Source organism: Schistocerca nitens, chromosome 2, assembly GCF_023898315.1.
Source record: "Schistocerca nitens isolate TAMUIC-IGC-003100 chromosome 2, iqSchNite1.1, whole genome shotgun sequence".
NCBI lineage: Eukaryota > Metazoa > Arthropoda > Insecta > Orthoptera > Acrididae > Schistocerca > Schistocerca nitens.
In genome coordinates this window covers 1,099,513,198-1,099,539,918 of record NC_064615.1, presented here as the reverse complement: position 1 = coordinate 1,099,539,918, position 26,721 = coordinate 1,099,513,198, and the positions used below count along the sequence as shown (strand labels likewise).

The following is a 26,721-nucleotide window of genomic DNA, read 5'->3' as shown; positions in this document are numbered from 1 at the left end:
GTACTCATGTCATAATTCCTGTAATACTGATGTATATGTTTATTTCGATTCTTTTGTAAAGGCTGTATTACAAATGTTCTCTGTATTGTTATGTCCTTTAATGATGTATTTTGTACCTTTGTAATTGTATTCTCATGTTATAAAATTGTAATTGACACCAGTTCATCAAATTAAGTAACTTCTAAGTTACATTTCACTGCACACGTTTCTGTTGGTCATAGTATATGGACAATATGTGAGAAGTAAGGACTGATAGTGTTTGCACGTGTGTTAATAATTCAGCAAGGGACTGGATAACAGCATTGCTGGTTCTAAGGACAATTCCAAAAACTTTGTGAGTGCACAAGTGGTGCTTATGGACTTGCTATATTATCTGCAAGACTCTTCAATGGTGATTGTGCACCTGCACAGTCGCAACAGATGGGTGCTGGCCATCTCTACAAGGACTACAGTGGGTCTGCACCTCTGGTGGCCCACCAGTACCATTATCTCTACAACGACTACAGTGGGTCTGCACCTTTGATGACTCACCAATACCATTATTTCTACAAGGACTGCAGTGGGTCTGCACCTCTGGTGGCCCACCAATACCGTAATCTCTACCAGGACTACAGTGGGTCTGCTCTGTGATGACCTACCCACCAATACTCTTCAATACTTCGACTGACTCCGCTGTGGGTTTGCTCTGTTGTGGCCAATGACCTGTCTGCATGTCGAGAGTCAGCACTGTCTTTCCGTTGGAAGGACAACACTACTTCTTCAAGACTGCATGGAAATCCACTACTTCTGTGTGCAATTTCTTTTACTAATGAGACTTTGTGAAAAAAAACTGTAATTACTATTATGATGGATGATCAGGACTATCTTTATTGACTGTGAGAAAATTTTAGCTTTTGACCAACATTGTATCAATAAGTGTGTGCATTTGATTTCTTTGTTATTGTAATTACGATTATGAAAAATTTTAACAAATATGTATTGGCCAGTGCCCAACAAAATTTGTAAAATTTTTTGTGGGGAGCATGGGGGCTATGTAAGTAGGCTGTTTAGGTATTTTTATTGCTAACGCCACCTCTGTATGAAAATCACTGGCTGTGCTGTGTGCAGCCTGTGGCTGTTTTGCATTGTTGTAATACTCGTGTTAGGCAGCTGGCTGTGAACAGCGCGTAGCGTTGGGCAGTTGGAGGTGAGCCGCCAGCAGTGGTGGATGTGGGGAGAGAGATGGCGGAGTTTTGAAATTTGTCATGAACTGCTCTATATATATATATATATATATATATATATATATATATATATATATATATATATATATATATATGTATATGATGATATCAAGGTAAATACATTGTTTGTTCTCTATTAATATCTTTCATTTGCTAACTATGCCTATCAGTAGTTAGTGCCTTCAGTACTTTGAATCTTTTATTTACCTGGCAGTAGTGGCGCTCGCTGTTTTGCAGTAGCTTGAGTAGCGAAGATTTTTGTGAGGTAAGTGATTTGTGAAAGGTATAGGTTAATGTTAGTCAGGGCCATTCTTTTGTAGGGATTTTTTGAAAGTCAGATTGCGTTGCGCTGAAAATATTGTGCGTCAGTTTAAGCACAGTCCTGTACAATTGTTCTAAGGGGACGTTTCAAACTGAGCGCAAGCGGCAGCCCCTATATAGGCCGCAGAAGACCCACAACGCGTGCGCGAGAAGGTGCCGTAGCTGCCCTCTAGCGCAGTAAACATGCCGCGCCGCCAGTGGTGGAAAGCGGCGAAATCGAGACATCGCTGTCAAAAATAAAAGAAATTTTAAAAATTTTTATTCCGACGATTGAAACACAGACCGTTGTTTTTTAATGTCAGATAACACCGGGTCCCAAGTCTTACTTAAAAGATAACCCTTGTCTCTATTAATAAGATTGTCAGATAAACGAATCTCTATGGATTCTTTTAAAACACAGTCCCAATAGCGAGATGCAGGGGCAACCATTTGTGTCGCATCATATAGCATTCTGTGTCCCTCGGTGAGACAGTGCTCCGCCACTGCGGATTTCTCAGGTTGAAGCAGCCGTGTGTGCCGCTGATGCTCAACACATCGGTCCTGAATGGTCCGGATTGTCTGACCAATATAAGCCTTCCCACAGTGGCAAGGGATCTTGTACACACCGGACTTCCTCAAACCCAAGTCATCCTTAACAGAGCCAAGAAGCGCTCTAATCTTGGCTGGCGGACGAAAAATACTTCTGATATGATATCTTTTTAGAATTCTTCCTATCTTCGAGGAAATGCTCCCAGCAAAAGGCAGAAAAGCCAGTCTTTCCACTCCGCCAGTAAGAGAACTCAGCGAGTGGTCGTCCGGTCGGGGTTTAGTTCCTGCATCCGAGTTCGCGCGTTAGGCCGCCAGTCTGCTCGAGTTTGCTCAGGCAATGGTCATTGGCGGTTGGATCGATCGGTTGGTCGGTCGCGCACTGAGACACAAGATGACTTGTCGGTCTTGAGCGTCGGCGCATGTGAGGTCGCCACGTGAGTCCAGTGGGCCGCGGCGTATAGCGAGGGGTAGTGACTTCGCGGTCGACACGAGGGCAACAGGAGTCAACCCACATCAGTCTGGCCGGTGCGAGCTGCGACGCCGTGAGACGGGAGATCGGCGCGCCTTCCTGCGTCCGTTGAAGCGGCTGGCAGCGGACGGTTCGTGAGAGCGATTTGGGGGTGCTGCGCCAGGTCCTCTCGAGAAATCGCAGTTTATTAGAAGTTTGAAACGTCCCCTTAGAAAAATTTATACATGACTGTGCTTAAACTGACACACAATATTTTTAGCGCAACGCAATCTGACTTTCAATAATCCCTACAAAAGAATGGCCCTGACTAACATTAACCTATACCTTTCACAAATCACTTACCTCACAAAAATCTTCGTTACTCGAACTACAGCAACACAGCGAGCGCCACTACTGCCAGCTAAATAAAAGATTCAGACTACAGAAGGCACTAACTACTGATAGGCATAGTTAGCAAATGAAAGATTTTAATAGAGAACAAACAATGTATTTACGTTAATAGTCATAATGTATATAGCAGTTCATGACATCCAGTCTTACAAATTTCAAAACTCCGCCATCTCTCTCCCCACATCCACCACTGCTGGCGGCTCACCTCCAACAGCGCAACGCTACGCGCTGTTAACAGCCAACAGCCCAACACTACAATGGCGAGTATTACAACAATGCAAAGCAGCCACAGACTGCACACAGCGCAGCCAGTGATTTTCATACAGAGCGCTACGTGGCGTTACCAATAAAAAAACCTAAACAGCCTACTTACAAGTTAAGTGATTGGTGATATGTTGTTTGATTTACTATTGTTAAATTCTACTCGTTTTCTTGGTGTGGTCACCAGCCGTTTGCTTGGGGGTCGTCCCACCATTCTTCTCCGTTTGCCCACCCGCGGGAAGTTGGTTGTTTATAAATTGGGTGGTCCGTTTTTCCCTTGTGGAGTAGGGGCGGGTTATAGCAACCTGCGGTTCGGGTTGTTCGGTAATCTCCCTATCAATCTACCGTACGTTAGTAGCTGTCTCGGTCATGTTTGTCGGATTTTTTGTGTTAACGAATTTATTGCTTGGAGTGTAACGGCCTAAACTCCTGAAATATGTTTTGATCTTTGGAAACTTTGATATTATTGGCTATGATCTTGAGAGGCGGTATCTGTGTACTGCAGAGCATCTTTGCTTGACCAACCTTGTAGAATTTTATGTAAGATTGCATTTCATGGGTTTTTATTTAAATGATGATTTTAGTATATAAAATTGGCACCCTTTCACCGTAAGGTTTTTCTTAGACGTTAAAATCAATTAGCACCTTCGGTGGCAAGGTTAATATTTTAATTGTTAGTGTTTTGTACCATTTCCATCCCTCCTACGGGGGTGTATAGTTTGTGTGCTTGTGTAAAATGTTAAAACTCTTAGTTTAAAGTAATCTGGTGTGTTGCAGATTTGCACCAGTGTAGTTTTTCAGAGGTTTTTGTGAGCGGTCATAACTACGGCCGTGTCAAAAGGGAGCGGCAAGGTTCTCTGCCCGAAAGCTCATACAGTCAAAACTTGTTTTTTTCTGCCTCTGAATAAATTGTTACTTTGATATTTAGAGGGTGCTTTCTAATTATAATTTTAAATCTGTTTCTTTTAAAAAAATGCTTTTAGGCACTATTAAAGTGAATAAAATTCCCATTTATTAAAAGGAATTTGGTTATGATTTCATCAGTTACTCCCTGGCAACTACTTCCATGCTTACATAGTGTGATTAAATGTGTTAATGTTCTTGATGAATCGCTAGTAAATAAAATAAATTGTTAAGAATATTCTTTGAAAATAAATCACGGTTCACTTCACTTCTTTGTGTGTAAAACTATACACTGATCAGCCGGAACATTATGACCATCGACCTGCTAACGATATAAACGGATCCGGGTGACAGCAACGACACCGTGCATCTAGTATCAGTCTGCGTGCTATCCGTGTACAGAGTAAGGATGGCGCACGATCTGTCTGAGTTTGACCGAGGGCAGATTGTGATAGCCCAGAGGTTCGGCACGAGCATTTCGGAAACTGCACGCTTGTCGGGTGTTCGAGGAGTGCGGTGGTGGTGGTGGTGGTGGTGGTGGTGGTAAGCTCTTATGGGACCAAACTGCTGAGGTCATCGGTCCCTGGGTTTGCACACTACTTAATCTAACTTAAACTAACTTACGCTAAGGAGGATACACACATCCATGCCCGAGGGAGGACTCGAACCTCCGACAGGAGGAGCCGCGCGAAACGTGACAAGACGCCCCAGACCGCAAGGCTACCCCACGCTGCGGTGAGTGTCTTCAACACGTGGCGAAACCGAGGGGAAACCACGTCCAGACGTCGTGGGGTTGGACGGCTACCCCTCTTTACAGATGTCGGAGTATTAGGCTGGGCCCGCATCTCGTGGTCGTGCGGTAGCGTTCTCGCTTCCCACGCCCGGGTTCTCGGGTTCGATTCCCGGCGGGGTCAGGGATTTTCTCTGCCTCGTGATGGCTGGGTGTTGTGTGCTGTCCTTAGGTTAGTTAGGTTTAAGTAGTTCTAAGTTCTAGGGGACTTATGACCACAGCAGTTGAGTCCCATAGTGCTCAGAGCCATTTGAACCATTTTTATTAGGATGGGCAAACTGGTAAAACAGGACAGGCGGCGAACTGTGGCGGAAATAAGGTCAGATTTTAATGCTGGGCAGAGTACCTGTGTGTGTGAACACACGGGGCACCGAACACTCCTAACGATGAGCCTCTGCAGCCGAGGACCAGTGCATGTGCCAATGTTAACACCACGGTACCAGAAACTACGACTGAGATGGGCACGTGACCATCGGCACTGGACGCTGGCGCAGTGGCAGAGTGTTGCACGGTCTGATACCTTCCTCACCATGCCGATGGGAGGGCGCGAGTCTGTCGTCTTACAGGGGAAAAGCTCCTTGTCGCCTGTACTGCAGGACGGAGACAAGCTGGCGGCAGCTCCGTTATGCACTGGGGAACATTCACGTGGGCATCCGTGAATCCAGTGGAGCTCGTGCAAGGCACCATAACGGCCAAGGAGTATCGTACGCTGGTTAAGGACCTTCATGACGACCATGTTTCCCGACGGCAGTGACATTTTTCAACAAGAAACTGCGCCAGAAGTGAGATGGAGTGGTTCAAGGAACACACCGCCGAGTTCGAATTGATGCGCTGGTCCCCCAGCTCGGCAGATCTAAACTACACTCCTGGAAATTGAAATAAGAACACCGTGAATTCATTGTCCCAGGAAGGGGAAACTTTATTGACACATTCCTGGGGTCAGATACATCACATGATCACACTGACAGAACCACAGGCACATAGACACAGGCAACAGAGCATGCACAATGTCGGCACTAGTACAGTGTATACCCACCTTCCGCAGCAATGCAGGCTGCTATTCTCCCATGGAGACGATCGTAGAGATGCTGGATGTAGTCCTGTGGAACGGCTTGCCATGCCATTTCCACCTGGCGCCTCAGTTGGACCAGCGTTCGTGCTGGACGTGCAGACCGCGTGAGACGACGCTTCATCCAGTCCCAAACATGCTCAATGGGGGACAGATCCGGAGATCTTGCTGGCCAGGGTAGTTGACGTACACCTTCTAGAGCACGTTGGGTGGCACGGGATACATGCGCACGTGCATTGTCCTGTTGGAACAGCAAGTTCCCTTGCCGGTCTAGGAATGGTAGAACGATGGGTTCGATGACGGTTTGGATGTACCGTGCACTATTCAGTGTCCCCTCGACGATCACCAGTGGTGTACGGCCAGTGTCGGAGATCGCTCCCCACACCATGATGCCGGGTGTTGGCCCTGTGTGCCTCGGTCGTATGCAGTCCTGATTGTGGCGCTCACCTGCACGGCGCCAAACACGCATACGACCATCATTGGCACCAAGGCAGAAGCGACTCTCATCGCTGAAGACGACACGTCTCCATTCGTCCCTCCATTCACGCCTGTCGCGACACCACTGGAGGCGGACTGCACGATGTTGGGGCGTGAGCGGAAGACGGCCTAACGGTGTGCGGGACCGTAGCCCAGCTTCATGGAGACGGTTGCGAATGGTCCTCGCCGATACCCCAGGAGCAACAGTGTCCCTAATTTGCTGGGAATTGGCGGTGCGGTCCCCTACGGCACTGCGTAGGATCCTACGGTCTTGGCGTGCATCCGTGCGTCGCTGCGGTCCGGTCCCAGGTCGTCGGGCACGTGCACCTTCCGCCGACCACTGGCGACAACATCGATGTACTGTGGAGACCTCACGCCCCACGTGTTGAGCAATTCGGCGGTACGTCCACCCGGCCTCCCGCATGCCCACTATACGCCCTCGCTCAAAGTCCGTCAACTGCACATACGGTTCACGTCCACGCTGTCGCGGCATGCTACCAGTGTTAAAGACTGCGATGGAGCTCCGTATGCCACGGCAAACTGGCTGACACTGACGGCGGCGGTGCACAAATGCTGCGCAGCTAGCGCCATTCGACGGCCAACACCGCGGTTCCTGGTGTGTCCGCTGTGCCGTGCGTGTGATCATTGCTTGTACAGCCCTCTCGCAGTGTCCGGAGCAAGTATGGTGGGTCTGACACACCGGTGTCAATGTGTCCTTTTTTCCATTTCCAGGAGTGTAGATCGAACACATCTAGGATGTGATTGAACGTGGCGTCAGAGTTCATCGACCCTCTTCCTGGAATTTACGGGAGTCGGATGACTTATGTGTGCACATGTGGTGCCAAGTTGCTACTGCGACCTACCTAGGTCTCACTGCTTCCACGCCGCAACGTGTCACCGCTGTTATCCGTGCCAAAGGTGGAGACACTTGCACCTGCTATTAGGAAGGTGGCCATAATGTTGTGGCTGAGCAGTGTGAAGTGCAGGCTCTACTGTGTTGCCATTCTGGCAGATATAAAAGTGCGAATGGCAAAGCAGAGCACTCATAGCACGATCGACCTCTGCCAAAGTACTGCACGACTCAAACTGTAAACTTCATGGAGTCTGCTCTGATGTTTACAGACTGCCGAAGGGCAAGCAGAGTTACTCGAATGCAGGCTGTGGACCACCACGTGGATGGTATGAAGAAAACGACATAGGAGAGAAGATCCATCGAAGGGAGATTGTTGTGTGGGAAATCTTATGGGACTTAACTGCTAAGGTCATCATTCCCTAAGCTTACACACTACTTAACCTAAATTATCCCAAGGACAAACACACACACACACATGCCCGAGAGAGGACTCGAACCTCCGCTGGGACCAGCCGGAGATTGTTGTCTTTACCAATACTGTGTACAGAAAAGCTACCATCTTTGTTTAAACTGCTGTACCTCTTAAACAGCATTTCTACAGGTATTTTCCAGTCCGAGTTACGCCATTATCAATCGTAGCTGTGTAGGCAGAGCTTAATTAAGTGTGCCACAGACGCTCGGAATTTGCAAATTACTATCTTGGAACACACGAGATTCTTTTTCTCGAGGGTTTCGCCGAACTGCCGCTACGAACAATGCTCTCGCATGTAAGTGACCGTGACAGGCAAAGCTCTCAAGTTGCCGGCTCCGTAATTCGCCCGTACATCGTTGATTTATGAGCTTGTTGTTGCCTGCCGTCTTCCCGCAACCCTACACAACATGGAAGAACAATGGAGAGCTAGCCTGAAAACGTGACCGATACTTCCGCTGCCCTTTGCTTTCCCGCAACTGCCTCATTCTCTGTTGAGAACGCGCTGGATCCTGGAAAAGAGTTGTGACAGTGCTGCCTCAAACTACGTGAGTCCAGTTTACTGATATTAACAACATTCTTCAGGATAACTAAAAACTCTACGGATATTGCATACACTTTGGAATGGGAACCGAGATGGGAGAGGTTAATGTATGACCACGTTGTTGACATTCGCACACTATTTTTAGACATTTGTGTCGTTGTAGAACATTAAAAATGCTTAAAGTGGATGTACAAAACCGAGTAGACAAACTAATTAATTGTTGTATTATGTTTATTTTACTAGCAAGCGGAGGGCGAGGGATGGGTCTCACCTATTCGGCTCACACTGTTCAAATGGCTCTAAGTACTATCGGACAACATCTGAGGTCATCAGTCCCCTAGACTTAGAACTACTTAAACCTAACTAACCTAAGGACATCACACACATCCATGCCCGAGGCAGGATTTGAACGAGCGACCGTAGCAGCAGCGCGGTTCCGGACTGAAGCGCCTAGAACCGCTCGGCTACTTCGACCGGCGTCTCAAACTGTGTGAGTAGAAGTAAGTATATGACCCACTGAAGTTCCTAAAATATTTCAGTTGAGTGGGCCGTAGGAAAAGAGAAAACGTTCTCGAAAGTTTTTTTTTTATTACGTTGTGAGCAGTATATGAATAACTGTTCCACCGTTGGTGGCGTAGTCAGTAAATATACAGAATGATAAATTGGTGACTCCAGTTCGACAACTGCTGCTACCTATTTAAATATAGTTGAACAGTTCGATTTATACACGTAAAATTAATATAAATACAACTTACAATTATTTACGATTACTTTACTTTGAATAATGAGTATAATTAAACAATTAAATTTCGTAATTGGGTGAAGTTTTGAATGAAAGTAATATTTCAGAAAATTCTATCAAAGAATTATTTGATTTTTATTTATTACAGGCAGTTCAATTATACACTGAAGAACCAAAGAAACTGGTACATCTGCCTAATATCGTGTAAGGCCCCCGCGAGCACGCAGATGTGCCGCAACACGACGTGGCATGGACTCGGCTAACGTCTGAAGTAGTGCTGGAAGAAATTGACACCATGACTCCTGCAGGGCTGTCCACAAATCCGTTAGAGTACGAGGTGGTGGAGATCTCTTGTGAACAGCACGTTGAAAGGCATACCAGATATGCACGATAATGTTCATGTGTGACGAATTTGGTGGCCAGCGGAAATGTTTAAACTCAGATGAGTCTTCTAGGAGCCACTCTGTAGCAGTTATGGGCGTGTGGGGTGTCGCATTGTCCTGCTGGAATTGACCAAGTCCGTCGTCGGATGCACAATGGACAGAATGGATGCAGGTAGTCAGACAAGATGCTTACGTTCGTGTCACGTCTCAGAGACGTATCTACACGTATCAAGGGTTCCATATTACTCCAACTGCACACGCCCCACGCCATTACAGACCCTCCACCAGCTTGAACAGTCACCTGCTAACATGCAGGGTCCATGGATTGATGTCTCCATACCCAGACACGTCTATCCGCTCGACACAATTTGAAATGAGACTCGTCCGACCAGGCACCATGTTTCCAGTCATCAACAGTCCAATATCGGTGTTGACGGGCCCATGCGAAGCGTAAAGCATTGTGTCGTGCAATCAATCAAGGGTACACGAGGGGGCTTTCACTCCGAAAGCCCATATCGATGATGTTTCGTTGAATGGTTTGCGCGCTGAGACACGTTGAAGACTCAGCATTGAAATTTGCAGCAATTTGTGGAAGGGTTGCACTTCTGTCACGTTGAACGATTCTCTGCAGTCGTTGTTGATCCCATTCGTTCAGGGTCATTTTCCGGCCGCAGCGATGTCAGGGATTTGATGTTTTACCCGATTCCTGATATTCACGGTACAATCGTGAAATGGTCGTAATGGAAATGGCTCTGAGCACTATGGGACTCAACTGCTGAGGTCATAAGTCCCCTAGAACTTAGAACTACTTAAACCTAACTAACCTAAGGACATCACACACATCCATGCCCGAGGCAGGATTCGAACCTGCGACCGTAGCAGTCGCGCGGCTCCGGACTGAGCGCCTAGAACCGCTAGACCACCGCTGCCGGCGGTCGTAATGGAAAATTCCCGCTTCATCGTTACCTCAGAGATACTGTGTTCCATCGCTCGTGTGCCGACTATAGCACAAAGGTCAAACTCACTTAAATCTTGATAATCTGCCATTCTAGCAGCAGTAACCGATGTAACAACTGCGCCAGATACTTGTTATCGTACACAGGTGTTGCCGACCGCAGCGTCGTATTCTGCCTGTTTACATACGCGTGTCTATACCAGTTGATTTGGCGTTTCAGTGTATTTTTAAGGTGATAGTCGTCAAAGAAACATTTAAAACACAAGCATTGTTCACACCATGCACGTTTTATCAATGCATTTTCTTAACAAGAACATTTTTCTAAAATATGCTTGAATGGAAAGCATACTTCTTTCAAGTTTTTAAATGAAAGACTTTCCTCTAATAATTCTGATGCACACCAAGCATATGGAATCATTGAGGTGAAAACAGGAGCACTGAATTGTTGCTGCACGATCGAATGTATTTTAATTGCATTTTCCCTTGACGATAATTCTCGCTGTTTTTGTAGCAAATGAAGGGCACTTTGCTAATCTTTTAATTAGACTTTTGACTTGGCGATAGGAATACACATCACGAGGTTGAGCAAGAGGGATTCATACTGTACAGACCGTTAGAATATCTTGCAAAACAGTTGAAATCACAACCCGTCAGAGGTGAAGTATTTAAAAACAAGCTCTGTTTAGATGTGTACATTATTCGAATTAAATTATCATAACTTATTGTAAATTGTATATATTTATTTTACGTACACAAACTGAACTGTTAAACTGTGGCTGTGTTATTTTTTTCGTGCACTTGCGCAACGTGGTGTCAGGAAGCGCGAGGTGTTATTTTGGTGGATGGTGTTCCTTATCTTTGTCGTCAAGATATTTAATTTCTTAGCGTTGTTGGATAGTTTTGGCAAGTTTCTAACCAATCAATTCCACTCATATTTCACTTCAAATATTGTATGTGGCGTAAGTACACGGCTACATAATTGGTTACCTCCATCTAAGGATTTTCAGACTTTTCGTTGGTGGGCCTAAGATTACGGCAAAACCTAAGCAGTTAGAACAATGAACGACGATGGAACACGATGCTGTCCGCAAACGGAAGAAATTCACAGGTTTCAGAATGGAACAGAATACTTGCAGCTACATCTCTCTGAAAATAGAAACTTCAAGTATGTGCTGGACCAAAGAAATGACACTGATTGAACAACGCCAGCGCACCCTAGTAAGCTAACAACGTCAGAGACGGCGAAGGTTGCTACAGCACGACCACAGCAAGGAACAGCAGTGGATCTACCCCCTAGTTCTAGCATTGATCCACTCAGTGGTTGCAATTACGATCATGCTTTCCGAGCCACATTCATGGTCCGCTGAATTGGAAAATACAGGGTGATTCAAAAAGAATACCACAACTTTAAAAATGTGTATTTAATGAAAGAAACATAATATAACCTTCTGTTATACATCATTACAAAGAGTATTTAAAAAGGTTTTTTTTCACTCAAAAACAAGTTCAGAGATGTTCAATATGGCCCCCTCCAGACACACGAGCAATATCAACCCGATAAAAAAAATGGTTCAAATGGTTCTGAGCACTATGGGACTCAACTGCTGAGGTCATTAGTCCCCTAGAACTTAGAACTAGTTAAACCTAACTAACCTAATGACATCACAAACATCGATGCCCGAGGCAGGATTCGAACCTGCGACCGTAGCGGTCTCGCGGTTCCAGGCTGCAGCGCCTTTAACCGCACGGCCACTTCGGCCAGCATCAACCCGATACTCCAACTCGTTCCACACTCTCTGTAGCATATGAGGCGTAACAGTTTGGATAGCTGCTGTTATTTCTCGTTTCAAATCATCAATGGTGGCTGGGAGAGGTGGCCAAAACACCATATCCTTAACACACCCCCATAAGAAAAAATCGCAGGGGGTAAGATCAGGGCTTCTTGGAGGCCAGTGATGAAGTGCTCTGTCACGGGCTGCCTGGCGGCCGATCCATCGCCTCGGGTAGTTGACGTTCAGGTAGTTACGGACAGATAAGTGCCAATGTGGTGGCGCTCCATCCTGCTGAAATATGAATTGTTGTGCTTCTTGTTCGAGCTGAGGGAACAGCTAATTCTCTAACATCTCCAGATACTGTAGTCCAGTTACAGTAGCACCTTCGAAGAAAAAGGGACCAAAAACTTTATTGGCTGAAATGGCACAGAAAACGTTCGCCTTAGGCGAGTCACGTTCATACAGAGTTGTTTCCCGCGGATTCTCAGTGCCCCATATACAGACATTGTGACGGCTGACTTTCCCGTTAGTGTGGAAAGTTGCTTCATCACTAAACACAATCTTTGAAACGAAAGATTCATCTGTTTCCATTTGAGCAAGGATAAAATCACAGAAATCGATTCTTTTAATCTTATCAGCTGCAGACAGTGCTTGAACCAATTTCAGACGATAAGGTTTCATAACTAACCTTTTTCGTAGGACTCTCCATACAGTTGATTGTGGAATTTGCAGCTCTCTGCTAGCTCTGCGAGTCGATTTTCCTGGGCTGCGAACAAATGCTTGCTGGATGCGTGCTACATTTTCATCACTCGTTCTCGGCCGTCCAGAACTTTTCCCTTTGCACAAACACCCATTCTCTGTCAACTGTTTATACGAACGTTTAATACACCACCTATCAGGAGGTTTAACACCATACTTCGTTCGAAATGCACGCTGAACAACTGTCGTCGATTCACTTCTGCCGTACTCAATAACACAAAAAGCTTTCTGTTGAGCGGTCGCCATCTTAGCATCAACTGACGCTGACGCCTAGCCAACAGCGCCTCAAGCGAACAAATGTACAACTAAATGAAACTTTATAGCTCCCTTAATTCGCCGACAGATAGTGCTTAGCTCTGCCTTTTGTCGTTGCAGAGTTTTAAATTCCTAAAGTTGTGGTATTCTTTTTGAATCACCCTGTATATTTCAACAACAGAGAGTAGACAACAATCACGAGAAGTTTAGTTTGGTGATTAGTAACCTCGGCGTTAATATCGGACGTTATAGTGAGGAGACTGGAAGAAGTACTAATTTCTCGGTGCATCAGAGTGAGGCAGGTAGCGTAGCAAGAGAAGCGGGGAGATAGGACCCCGTCGGAATACTGGCGACGTTTACGCATCCTAGTAGATAGCCCGACAGTCTTTGGCAGGTTGATGCTGGACAGCATCCGGCACAAGCAAGGACTGCGGTAACCATGTACGAGGAGACATCAGCTGACAAATCACTACTTGCTGCGGATAAAACTTACGAGACGCACGAGCCAACCGCAACAGTGGCAGTGACGCCGACATATTCCGCATACGATAACCACCGTGGTGAGCAAGGCGAAACCGGAGCCACGGCTGTACACTGCGCCACAGCCACACCACGACAGGCGACAAACACTTCAAACGAGAGTAGAGATTTAAAAGCTACAATAGAAGACCTTAGAACGCATATGCGCTCGCAACAGCGACGACAAGTTAACATTAATCAGACGATAAATCGGGATAGATGTAAAACAAGAAGCCGGCACAGGATGCACATAAATTGTGTTGGGAGAGACGCTTCTCCTATTCAAAGAGCCAAGGTACGTGCAGCAAGAGTGCAGTGTTTTCATTTAAGCAGCAACAACCATCACTGCATACGTATCCTTCTGCTTCACAGAGGTTGTACGTATTAAACAGACATAAGGGTACTAGGTTTCTGGTGGATACCGAGTGAGACATCAGCTCGCACCACGAAACTAACGAGATGTACAGCCTCTATTGAAAGCAGTGAATAACTCTGTAATTAACACATATGGGCATAAAGCGTGCAAGATTGATGTCGGTTTGTTCAAGCAATTTACACGGTCTTTTGTGATAGCTGATATATCAGAAGCTTTATTTGATGCTGATTTTCTAGCACGTTTCACATTGGCGGTCGACTTACGGGAAGAATGTTTGTTAAATTTGACAGACAACAGTACATCATCAGACATTAAAAGGCAAACAACTTATCTGAGGAATTACAATATGAAAAGGAAAATCAGAATACTTCGGACGACCAGGCAACCGGAACAGCAGACGAGTCGACTAAACAGGTCCACCCAAAGGAATTAAACACCGTACAGTGCACTATATCTCTACCATACCAGGACAATAAATTCCACGACAAGCACAGAGAACTACACCAGAGAGCCTGACAGAAACAAAATCGATATTCGAAGAAATGTTACATTCGCGGGTAATTCGCCCGTCAGACAGCTTGTGATCTTCGCTCCTACACTTAGTACGTAAGAAGGACAGATCGTGGAGGCTGTGTGGAGACTACTGGACATTAAACTCGAGGACCATCCGTGATAGACACCCAGTACCTGACATACAGGACCGCACAACTCAAGTCTGAGGTGTATCGTAACAGTCTTCAACAACTGTAGCAGAACATTTCGAATGAGATAGCAGCAAATCCAACTGTCCAGTTTCGATCGGCCTTCAGCAACTTTCTAACCAGTGCCCAAATGTGCCAAGAGATGAATGGTGGTCACTTTCAGCATCTGCTGTAGTCAAGTTAGTACTGTATTTCCTTTCCCTTGCTGTGTTTCTTTGTATCCTGGAACCCCACCCTCCGGTCCACTTCTATTTTCCCCACCCTGCAGTAATCCAGAAGTCGTCTTCTGAGGCCTCAGAGGTAGTTACGAATAACTCTGTGCAAGTGAGGTAAGAGATGATTCAGATAATGTACTGCAAACTGTTTTACACGAAAAGTGATGTAAACGTGAGTTCGGAAGCAAGTTCCAGGTGAGCATGTGTGAGATGATAGTGTGGAGTGTGCTGTTGTTGCAGGAGGTGGCGACGTGCTGCTCCGGTCCCACCTGCAGTGGTGGCTGCTGCCCGTGGGCCCCATCGCCGGCTGTGCTACTCTGCTGCACCGCCCCTCCTCCAGCGGGTGAGTCTGCTGCGTCAGCTGCCAGCATTTTGCTGACATGTCCATGCTACTCTGCCGTGCCACCCCTCCTCCGGCAGGTGAGTCTTCTGCATCAGCTGCCGACATTTTTCTGACATGCCCATGCTACTCTGCTGTGCCACACCTCCTCTGGCAGATGAATCTGCTGCATCAGCTGCCAGCATTTTGCTGACATGTCCGCACTACCCTGCTTAACTGCGCCTCCTCCGGCAGACCAGTTGCTGCATATCTGCCAGCATTTCGCTGGCATGCCCACGCTACTCTGCTGTGCCATCCATCTTCCAGCAGGTGAGTCTGCTGCATCAGCTGCCAGCATTTTGCTGACATGCCATGCTACTCTGCCGTGCCACCCCTCCTCCGGCAGGTGAGTCTTCTGCATCAGCTGCCGACATTTTTCTGACATGCCCATGCTACTCTGCTGTGCCACCCCTCCTCTGGCAGATGAATCTGCTGCATCAGCTGCCAGCATTTTGCTGACATGTCCGCACTACCCTGCTTAACTGCGCCTCCTTCGACAGACCAGTCTGCTGCATATCTGCCAGAATTTTGCTGACATGCCCGCGCTACTCTGCTGTGCCATCCATCTTCCAGCAGGTCAGTCTGCTGCATCAGCTGCCAGCATTTTGCTGACATGCCATGCTACTCTGCTGGACTGCCCCTCCTGCGGAAGGTGTCCGCTGCATCAGCTGCCAGCATTTTGCTGACATGCCCACACTGTTGTGCCACCCCTCCTCTGGCAGGTGAGTCTTCTACATCAGCTGCCAGCATTTTGCTGACATGTCTGTGCTACTCTGCTATGCCACCCCTCCACTGGCAGGTAAGACAGCTGCATCATCTGTCACCATTTTGCTGACATGCCTGAGCTACTCTGCTGCAGCACCCCTCCTCCAGCAGGTGTATGTGTTGCCTCAGCTGCCTGCATTTTGTTTACCCTGTCTCCTTAGCAAAATGGTTCAAATAGCTCTAAGCACTATGGGACTTAACATCTGAGGTCATCAGTCCCCTAGGCTTAGAACTACTTAAACCAAGGACATCACACACATCCATGCCTGAGGCAGGATTCGAACCTACGACCGTAGCAGCTGCGTGGTTCCGGACTGAAGCGCTAAGAACCGCTCGGTCACAGCGGCCAGCTCTCAGCATTTTTCACTCATCGTGACTGCTTCTTCACCGTTTAGAGCTAATGAAGATGTCGAGGGGGACGAGTTTTACACTTCTGCATTGTGAGGCAGAATGGGGTGACCACATGCAACCGTGAGATTGAATGGCACCTGGTGCCACTGCAGTCACATGATGCGGTAGGAAAAGTACATTGCGCAACAGAATCAAAGGATCAGTTTTCGAAACCCCTAATTCCCACCCACTGCGACACTTAAATTTGAAATTTGAATCACAGATGCGTACAGCATTCCTTAGTAATAGTGCAACAGAGTTGCGCCCTTCGACGTTACCCACATTTGGAAAAGAGTTCAGAGCTCGGAATTTGATGTTAGCTGTGAGGTGGGTCAAAATATGTCACCGTGGCAACAAATTTCACGACCATTCTGCTCGACGCCACCGTCGGAGTGCCACACGGTGAGATGATCGTCAAGACCGCTCTTACTAACATTTCGCCCCTTCTTTTAATGCCTCTGCGATGGAGGTCAGATCTGCAACACCCAGCACTTAAATTACGCAGTTTTCTTGCCGAAGAAAACATTTCAGACGCCCCACCGCTCAGAATGGACATTAAAGAGGGCTCAGGGGGCGGCATAAAGGGCGTCATTGAAACACCTCTTCTTCTGCGGCGTTTATTCCCATAAATTTCGCCATAGAAAATGACAGTTCACTGTGCGAAGAGAAATAAGATGTTCTTAACAATCTTTGACACTGCTCACACCCTCCGACGTTTCAACCCTTCTGTAAGGACTTTGTGAGGCTGCAGACTCATTGAACTTGATCGCTTTTCTTTGGAGTGCAGCACGGCCATAAGTTCGCTCTCGTGTAGAGGCTGAAATGACTAGGGACCGCTCAGACCCATTCAACGAAATTTGAACGTCATCCGAAGCAACAAAGAGTACTTAAGCTTTCTCAGTCCTTCTGTTTTCTGTCCTCCTGTGTTGTCATCACGCGGGAGTGCAACATGAACACGAGCGTCAATAAAACGCAAATTTGCCTATACACCCCCCCCCCTCCCCTCCCCTCCGCCACAGTTCAGCAACACCTTCAGTGTGACCCACACACCTTTTTTGAGCACATTACAAACGTATGTGTCAGAGACTTCGACATCCGTTCATTTTGACAGCTGCTCTAGCGGCCGAAAGTAGGTAAACCCTACTCAAGGGGTGTCAAACGGGTTGCCTAGCCTTCAGGCACGACAACAGCCACGACGCTAAATTGGTATCGAAGTTCTTGACGTGTACATTTCTAACGCTTTGGGGAAAGGTGCACGGGTTTCACCGAGTGTGTTCCCGAATTGGGGTGTCTTACAGGAGCCGTTTGCCACTTTACTGATGACGTTAATGTCGCACTGCGTGTGTTGACGCCACAGGAGGGCGGAAAACATGAGAGCTGAAAAAGCACAAGTACTCTTTGCTGCTTCGCATCACGTTCAAATTTCGTAGCAAGGTTTAGAACGATCCATAGTGGTTTCAAATTGTACACGAGAGTGTGAATTACGGTCGCGTTGCACTCCAAAGTTCAGTGGGAATGGAGATCCACAGTGTCCACAGAGAAGGGCTGAAACGCCCAAGGGTGCCAGCAGTGTCAAAGATTGTCCAGGACATCTTTCTGTTGCTCACCGCACTGCAAACTGTCGAGAACAACCCTGAAAACAACTGCCGAGGGAAAGTGGTGATATCATTGACGCTGTTTATGGAGCCCCATGAGGCCTTTCCTTGTCCGTTCTGAGCGGCGGTATGTCTGAAATGTTTTCTTCCGACACGCATAAAAAAAACCGCTTGATTTCAACGCCGGGTGTCGCGGTTCTGACCTCTATCGCAGAACCGTCAAAAGAAGCGGCGAAATGTTAGTAAGAGCGGTTGTCATGACCATTTCCACGGTGGCATTGAGTAAAATGGTGCTAAAATTTGTTGCCAATGCGACATCATTAATCCACCTTACTGCTAACATCAACATCCGAGCTGTGGACTTTTTTTTTCGAATGCGTCGACATCTTTCTGTCTGAAGCGTCGGCGAACCCAAGAGTGCATCGCTGGGCGCCATGCTTTTGCTTCATCACAGAGAAACGTCTTGGGCACATTTGAGACAAATTCCAAATTTAAACGCCGAAAAGAGTGGGGATTACAGGTGTTGTGTCTTATTCATACAGCATAGACACAATGAGGTAGCTAGGTGCACGCTAAACTAACGCAGACGGGCTTGAAGTTCTGGAACATGAGACTTATTAATGAATAAGAAGAAAAGTACGTAGCTGGAATAATATACTTATCTTTATTCTCTTGTTGGAATACATCTCTCTTGAATATTAGTAAGCTATAAGCACTGATACAATTGGCGCCTTGCTAGGTAGTAGCTATGGACTAAGCTGAAGGCTATTCAATCTGTCTCTCGGCAAATGAGAGGAAAGCTTCGTACGTCTGGTCGCAAGCTATGTCTTCCGTACAACTGGGGCGAGGTCTAGTCCGTGTCTTGTGACCTGCCATGTGGTGGCGCTAGGTTTGCGATTACACAGTGGCGACACGCGGGTCCGACATGTACTACAGGACCGCGGCCGATTTAAGTTACCACCTAGCAAGTGTGGTGTCTAGCGGTGACACCACAACAGGGTTCCGAAAAAGTCATCCTTTAGTTTTGTTACGCAATGTATGCGAGCGGAGCAGAAGTGAATGAAGAATCGTTCTAGTGACGAGACGGCCTCCTAATGAGGAAGTCTCTGACGTTACGACTTTGATGAAGGGCCGATTGTCGTGACCCGGTGCCTGAGAACGGCGAAGCTGGACGGCTGAAGGACGGTGAAGCCACGAGCATGCGACAAGTTGCTGGGCGTCCACGCCCCATCACAGAACCTGGAGGTCAAAAGCTCTCCCGCTCTGTGAGGTAGGACGGGTGGCCTTATGTATCAGATCTGATGACAGAGTGGTTTGATAGCCGTGTTCGAAAACTACTCCGTAAACAAAGAGATCTTCATCTCAGAGTCAAGACAAGTGAAAACTGACAAACAAAAAGTTTTCGATGTATTACTATATTTATCATCTGTACTATCTACACACATCAAAAAAAGTTTTGCATCACTTCGGTTCTTCTGAAACCTGTAGAGAAAATTGGAATAGATATCAACATGAACATCACTTCCGCCCTTTTTATTGCTCATGAAAATCACACATTGCACGTTGTGCCACCATACAGAGATGGCGGTCCGGATTGCAGTACGCACCAGTACCTCTAATACCCAGTATCACGTCCTCTTGCATTGATGCATGCCTGTATTCGTCGTGGCATACTATCCACAAGTTCATCAAGCCACTGTCGGTCCAAATTGTCTCACTCCTCAACGGCGATTCGGCGTAGATCCCTCAGAGTGGTTAGTGGGTCACGTCGTCCATAAACAGCGCTTTTCAATCCATCCCAGGCATGTTCGATAGGGCTCGTGTCTGGAGAACATGGTGGCCACTCTAGTCATCTGGACGACGGGCGTTGGTCGGTGGGGGAGAGGGGCGAGCAGTATTATGCTGTGGAGGATAGCCACGGAGGCTTCCACCGGGCCGTTAGCAGGCGTCGGAGGTACAGTGGCAGCCGTGGACGACGTGCATGTTACTGCAGGGCACCTGCATCACTTAACGTTTCACGTCTTCTCCGACAGCGATGGCATCTTCCAGCAGCCTAACGTCTTCACGACAGTGCTACAAGCGTGCTGCTTTACTCCAAGAAGCACGACATTGAGCTCCCCCTGACGTCTCGGCCGCCAAAGTCGCCTCTTGAAACGAATCTCGGACTCTAGCAGCCACCAGGTCGACGTGCACAAACCTCCACAAGTTCGTAAGTGGCGGCAACTGCGGGATCTGGGAGCAGACGTCTGGTGTTACGCAGTTCCGAAAACCGATCAGGTACAGTGCTCGTCAAACACATGGCCGCGCACAGTAAATGTTACTGTATGGTGTTCCGGAGGCAACGGCATTGCCGCAGTGGATGCACCGGTTCCCGTCAGATCACCGAAGTTAAGCGCTGTTGGGTGTGGCCAGCACTTGGATGGGTGACCATCCGGGCCGCCAATGCTGCTGTCATTTTTCGGGGTGCACTCAGCCTCGTGATGCCAATTGAGGAGCTACTCGACCGAATAGTAGCGGCTCCGGTCAAAGAAAACCATCATAACGACTGGGAGAGCGGTGTGCTGTCCACACGCCCCTCCTATCCGCCTCCTCATCTGAGGATGACACGGCGGTCGGATGGACCCGGCGGGCCACATGTGGCCTTATGACGGAGTGCTATTGCGTTCCCGGGGTGGACCATAAGGGGGTCAAAATGTTTTGTCTGGTCAATCTGTAACAGACTTTTCATTTTCATTCCTCCAACTTGTTCAGCAGAAATGCTATCCATGCCTGGGGCTTTCTTATTTCTCAGCTTTTTCACAGCTAGTTCTAATTCCTCTTTAAAGATAAATTTACTAATACATCTGGCTTCTTCTCTTTCTTTTTTAACCATACTTCGAGACAGTACTTCATCACTGTACAGTTTCTCTGTCTACTGTTTCCATCTTCTTGCAGTTTCATCGTTATCACTCAGTACAATGGAAATTTCTTCCGTAACTATTCTACCTCTCTTTTATCTCTAGTAAGAAAATTACAGTTCACGTGTTTCTTCATTAACGACACGTGTTACTTCCCACTTCGCATCTAAGATAGCATTTACTACCTTTCTTTAACCTGACGTTTAAATCTCTTTCTAACATATACGAAGTCAATCTGGAGGGTGTTGTAATCTGCGGATATATTCCAATTGTAGGATGTGATTCAGCTGCTCTTCTGCTGTCGTTTTATGCAACTCAAAATATTATAGCTGGCCTTCATCAACTTCTATTTCATATTCTCTCGATCGCTACGCGCAAACTATTTGTCCTACAGGAAACGATCAACACCTTTTTGTAAGAAATTTTATGTAGCTGGAGGCCGCGACGTTCGAGTTATTCTAGTAAAACGTACAACAGTGACCTTCGCACACAGCTCCGCCCCACACTCATCCCTCACCAGTCAGGATTTCTTGTATGTTGTTCGTAACACTCCTTTCTACCACTGTTCAAAAATTTCCTACTTCACGGACCGTTCCCCTTATTTGAGCTGTTGTGGTAGCTGCTGATTGGGCTTTTATGCCACCAGCATAGTCGGCTATGTCGTTAAAATTAATAATTTAAACGTTCCCGTGGGGGTAATGAAAGAAAAACGACTTTTCTACACGTTACCCTAATACTAATTACGTTGACAATTCGATACAAACTTAACCCGTACAAATACTATATAATTGTTTATTTTGTGCTGTTAAAATACAAAACATTATCTGGTAAACGCCAATTTGGAATTTTGTCAGTGGTCAACTAACCCGGTGAGGTGATAACGCCAGTGATGAAGACCAAAAAAGGTCGAATGTGAGAAATAATTCGTGAAATTTAAATTTTTGTTTAGCGGTAGGAGGGAGTGCCACGAACAATATACTATAAATCCTGACTGGGGGGTCTAGGTGTAGGAATGATCACTTTTGTAATTTTTTCTGGAATAACTCGAAAACTATGATCTCCAGCGAAAACGTACCCCAGTACAATACTTAACTACATTAAATTTCCGCCAAAAGGTGCTATTTATTTTTTCTGTAGAACTTATAGTTTTCTCGTAGCGAGCGAGAAAATAAGAAAATATAGCACGTGCGGTATGAGAGCCAGCGATAACATTGCGGGTTGTATTAAACGACGGCGGTTGGGGCAGCTGCATCACAGTGTATCTCATCCTTGGGTGATGGCTAAACAAGACCTCCGTGATGGAAATATATCTCTTTGGCACATGCTACACGCTTGTCTCTTTCATTCCATGATCCCGAATCAAATTTTCCAGCCAGTTCTAGTTCCCATCGCTTCCGTCTACGGCATTCATATAATCAAGTAAGATACGCGCGCTGTCAGAATTTTAGCAGTGAACTCCGTGGTGCAAAGCTGCTCCTTCGTAGCGTCTGGCAGTGGACTTTTGTTGAACAGCGTTGTAACACTCTAGTGCCCCTTAAACGATCCCGTGACGAAACGGACGAAACGGGGATATTCTCTGCCCCTTCTACTAAACCAACCTGATGAGGGTCCAGCCTGGTCAGTAATAGTGAAGAATAAATGGCACAAGTATTCTATACGCCACTTCTATCGTGGATGGCTTATATTTCCTGGAGATCCTTCCAATGAATGCCAGTCCGTCACTTGTTTTCCCTAGATCTAGTTTGATGCGGTCATTCCAGCTCGCGTCGCTCCGGACCGTTACTCTCAGATATTTTCCGGCTGTTATTGTTTCCTGAGAAGGACCACCAATATCATAACAGAACAGTAAAGGAAGTTTATTCGTTACATTTTGTATCTTCAGAACATGGAAGTGCGTGTTGCGAACCATACGTGCGCTTGTACAATGTATTATGTCCTTTGGACGCCAGGAACGCACAACTAAATCTCAGCCAACATCACCTGATACGCCACTGGCTGGATCCAGCAGACGTCATATTGGGACACTTCTTAGTAAAGCTAAAACGTCGCGTTTCGTGCTTTTTTTATCACAATAAGCAAACTGCCAATTTTCGTTCAAGAGGGAGCAGACCCATAGGATTAGCCCTTAAGGACTATGATGGGTGCTGAAACACTATCAACACTATGAAAAAATGCTGTTTCAGTGTGTGAAAAAACGAGGATGTTCGAGTTAATTCTAATGTCAGATGGTGAACATTAATAAAACCGGCATACTACAGGGGCGAATTCCTGATTGGAGGTGGAGGAAAAAAGGTCCTATCAACATGTGTCTGGCCAGAGCGCATGCAGCAACAACAAATCATCCTGGTACACATTAGAGAGCTGCATCGCATCCACGTCACAACAGATGTTCAAAGTGGCTTCCTTGGGATGCAATGCACACGTCCACACGTCGAATTATCGATTGCCGCACTCTTTAGCACGTTCCCGCCTCTATAGGAATAGCGTCGCAGACGTCGTGAACACGCTGTTGAAGAGTCTGCACACCAGTAACTGGTTCAGCATTCACAACTCTTTTCAGATGCCCCCAGAGCTAAAAATCCGGGAGGTTTAAGTCCCGTGATCTAACAGTCAATGCTACAGGGCCTCCGCATCCTATCTAGCGTCCGGGGAGGACGCTGCTGAGGTGTCAGCGAACTGTAATGCGGAAGGGGGGTGGTGATCCGTCACTTATTGTAGAACCCACATAGTCTGTCGTATTGTCAAAGGCGCATTGTCAAGCAGCCCAGGCAGAGTATTCCGCAGGGAGTCCAGGTATATTGTTCCGTCGAGGCGTTGTGGAATAATAAGCTATTGAAATATGTGGTCGCCAAAAATCCCTGCCCACACACTGACGCTGAACCGATGCTGATGAGACGCCTCAACCATTCTCCGAGGATGATGCCAGTTCTGGTAAAGGTTGCTTCGTCTGTAAAGAGGACAAATATCCCACAATTGTGGTGGTCTGGTGCAAAACCCATCGGCAGAACATTTCCTGTAGAGGCAAATCTGCTGCTGATAATCCTTGCACTCGTCGCAGGTGATAGGGGTAGTGGCGGTTGTCATGCAGGATGCACATAATCATGCTTAGGCCTACACCATGTTGGAGGGCCATTTGCCTGGATCTTGTACTTTGGTTCGTTTCCATGCCCTGTGGAACCCGGTCCTCCAAATATGGTGTACACACAGTCTGCGGCCTCCCTACACGTTCGTCTGAAAGATCCCATCATCACAAAATGCCTAAAAAGGGGCTTGAAACGTTGTGTGGTACGGTTGGTGTCCGTGAAGGCACTTGTTTTGGTACAGCCGTCCTGTCTCTCCACCGTTTCCGTCTGCTTGGTCGTACACGGACACCATCTCGATTTGTCGCCGACATGAACACCGGACCATTCGGCTGCCTGCAGTACGCTGTGACATTCACACAGCCGGCAACACGCAAGAAACAAACGGTACGTGGTCAGAGGATCTTTCATTCGCCAGCGCCGTCTACCATAGTAACGATCCATTTCCGGACACACGTTCATAGGACTTTACTTCCTCTATTTTCCTCCCTGAAGTTTTTAGGTTTTATTAATGTTCATCCTGTATGGAGCTAACTAAATACGCTAGTCGAAACTGGTGTAATCCTGCGAGTAACATAGCAAAAAACATACAGAATATCCCGAAGGAGATGCCAGCAGAGGGCTCAAATGTTAATTGTGGAAGAAGGAATTTGAAGTGGAACAGGATGTGCCGTAACAACATGACAGATTTCACGTTCAGTGGTAACAGCAAAGAAAGCCTGCAGACTTACATGAATAACTGGACTAATTCAGTGTCTCATTGAAAAACCACACTACTTGATTTATATCCTGACCTTATACTTAAGCAACTAAAACAGTTCATTTACATAAATACGGAGAACGAAAATTTATATAATTTTTTTTTGATACAATCAATGTACTTCCCCACAGCGGTACAGCACAAGTACTGATTGATAGTACGATTTCATGGACCCATAAGATCATTAACATATGAGAAAGTACGAAATTCTCAAACATAAATATCTCACGTATAAATGAAAACGAAAAGTATCCAAATGTATGTTCACCAGATGTGAAATTTGAACAGAGCGCCATTCCAGCTGTCAACGAATAAGAACGAATCATGGTAGACTAACTCGCATCATACAATGGCGTACGTTAATTTTAATCACTTCCAATTTAGAAATCTCTATTACAAGCGGAATTTTAATCTGGCGACTTTGTAATTGTTACTGAATCATTTTTAGTGAGTATATTAAGTGTAATGGAAATTAACATAAAATTTCTATTACCTATTTTGAGAAACTATTAATTTCGTGGTGTGATTTGTTGATGCAGAGCATAGTTACAGTGATGATCAATGTCAATGACTGCAATTTATCAGTAGCAGTTTGGCACCTTTTTCAAAACTAAATCATTTTGATACAATCTGACAATACTTACATGTACTGGCTATATGTTCTGGCGGTGGAATTACGTTTACACAATAGCAAAATAAATGTTTGTCGATTAAAGGAAAGCCGCACTGTTCGGGAAATTGTTGTGAAGCTTGCATTTACACAATATGCGCTATCAGAGACCGCTTTCTCTCAAACAGTCTATCACAGAAGTCCCCGCATTTGCTAAGTTTTACCTCGCGGCTGGGTTCCACCGTTCCTTGACGAAAGTGGCTATTAATGCTCACATTTGGAGATCTTGTTTTATAAAACAGTTGTCATGCATTTATTGTCGGGGTGGGGGTAGTAGGAATTGAGTGGCAAGTAAAACATTGGCAGCTTCGTGAGGTACTTTAAGGAACAGGAATGTAATGTTCCATACCACTTTGTTTTGATATACAAAAATAAGAAATAGATTCTGTTAACGAAACACACATATTTAAAACGACCCCACATTAAGATCTTCGATGTATACAGGCAGAGGGTCAAGGAGAGTTGTCATTGCATAGTCTGCCAATTGTTAGTTGAGTGGCACCGAACCCAGGAAATGGTAGCTATACAGCAGACAAACTGGTAGGACATCAAATTTGGAAGTTGGAAGTACTGGTTGTATTATTGATATATTGGATGTACTGGTGTGACACCATTGTAGCATGCATCACACATACCTAGAGCAAATTTCTTACAACAAATATTCACTCCATAATGCTGTGACCACAGAGCACAGACCTCGAATGGAGAATAAATTGCCTAAGAGCAGTGGAGCCCTACAGCCATTGGCTGAGAGCAATAGTGCATGATTGATAAATAATTCAGATCATTTGAATACTTTTGAGTACCAGTTACGTTGTGACATTGTGATTAGCTCTTGCTTGAGTGTTGTTTGCATCATGACCTACATTTAATGTCAGACAGCTAACTATCTGCAAGAACGGATGCATTTTACACAGTAAGCAGACATATACACATGTGCATAAAGTGTTCAGTTTTTTAGCTCGTACATCTGCGTTTTGGGATGCCTTACCAGCTTTTTTTTACCAATTTCTGGATTACGCGTCCTGCCAATTTACCAGATTTTTCAATTTCCAGATTTGGCGTCACCCAACTAAAATTTCGACATCATTATTTCATACTACAGCTATCTTGCCTCATCGCTGCAGCTTTTACTCTGCCTGTCACTACAGCAACTGATCCCCTCACTACAGAGCAGAGCTCTCGAACGCAGAGCAACAGCGCATTATTGA

The 26,721-nt window shown here is 46.2% G+C and overlaps 1 protein-coding gene and 1 pseudogene across 1 annotated transcript in view; both read left to right on the top strand.

The window, feature by feature from the left end:
• The window catches only part of LOC126235571 (lens fiber major intrinsic protein-like), a 124,458-nt gene that overhangs the window by 27,105 nt on the left and 70,632 nt on the right, over positions 1 to 26,721 (top strand). Inside the window, exon 2 of the mRNA XM_049944288.1 lies at positions 15,215 to 15,317. Within this exon, the coding sequence (XP_049800245.1) occupies positions 15,215 to 15,317 (103 nt within the window). The remainder of the gene's footprint in view (positions 1 to 15,214; positions 15,318 to 26,721) is intronic.
• Positions 20,441 to 20,557, top strand: LOC126237606 (5S ribosomal RNA; annotated as a pseudogene).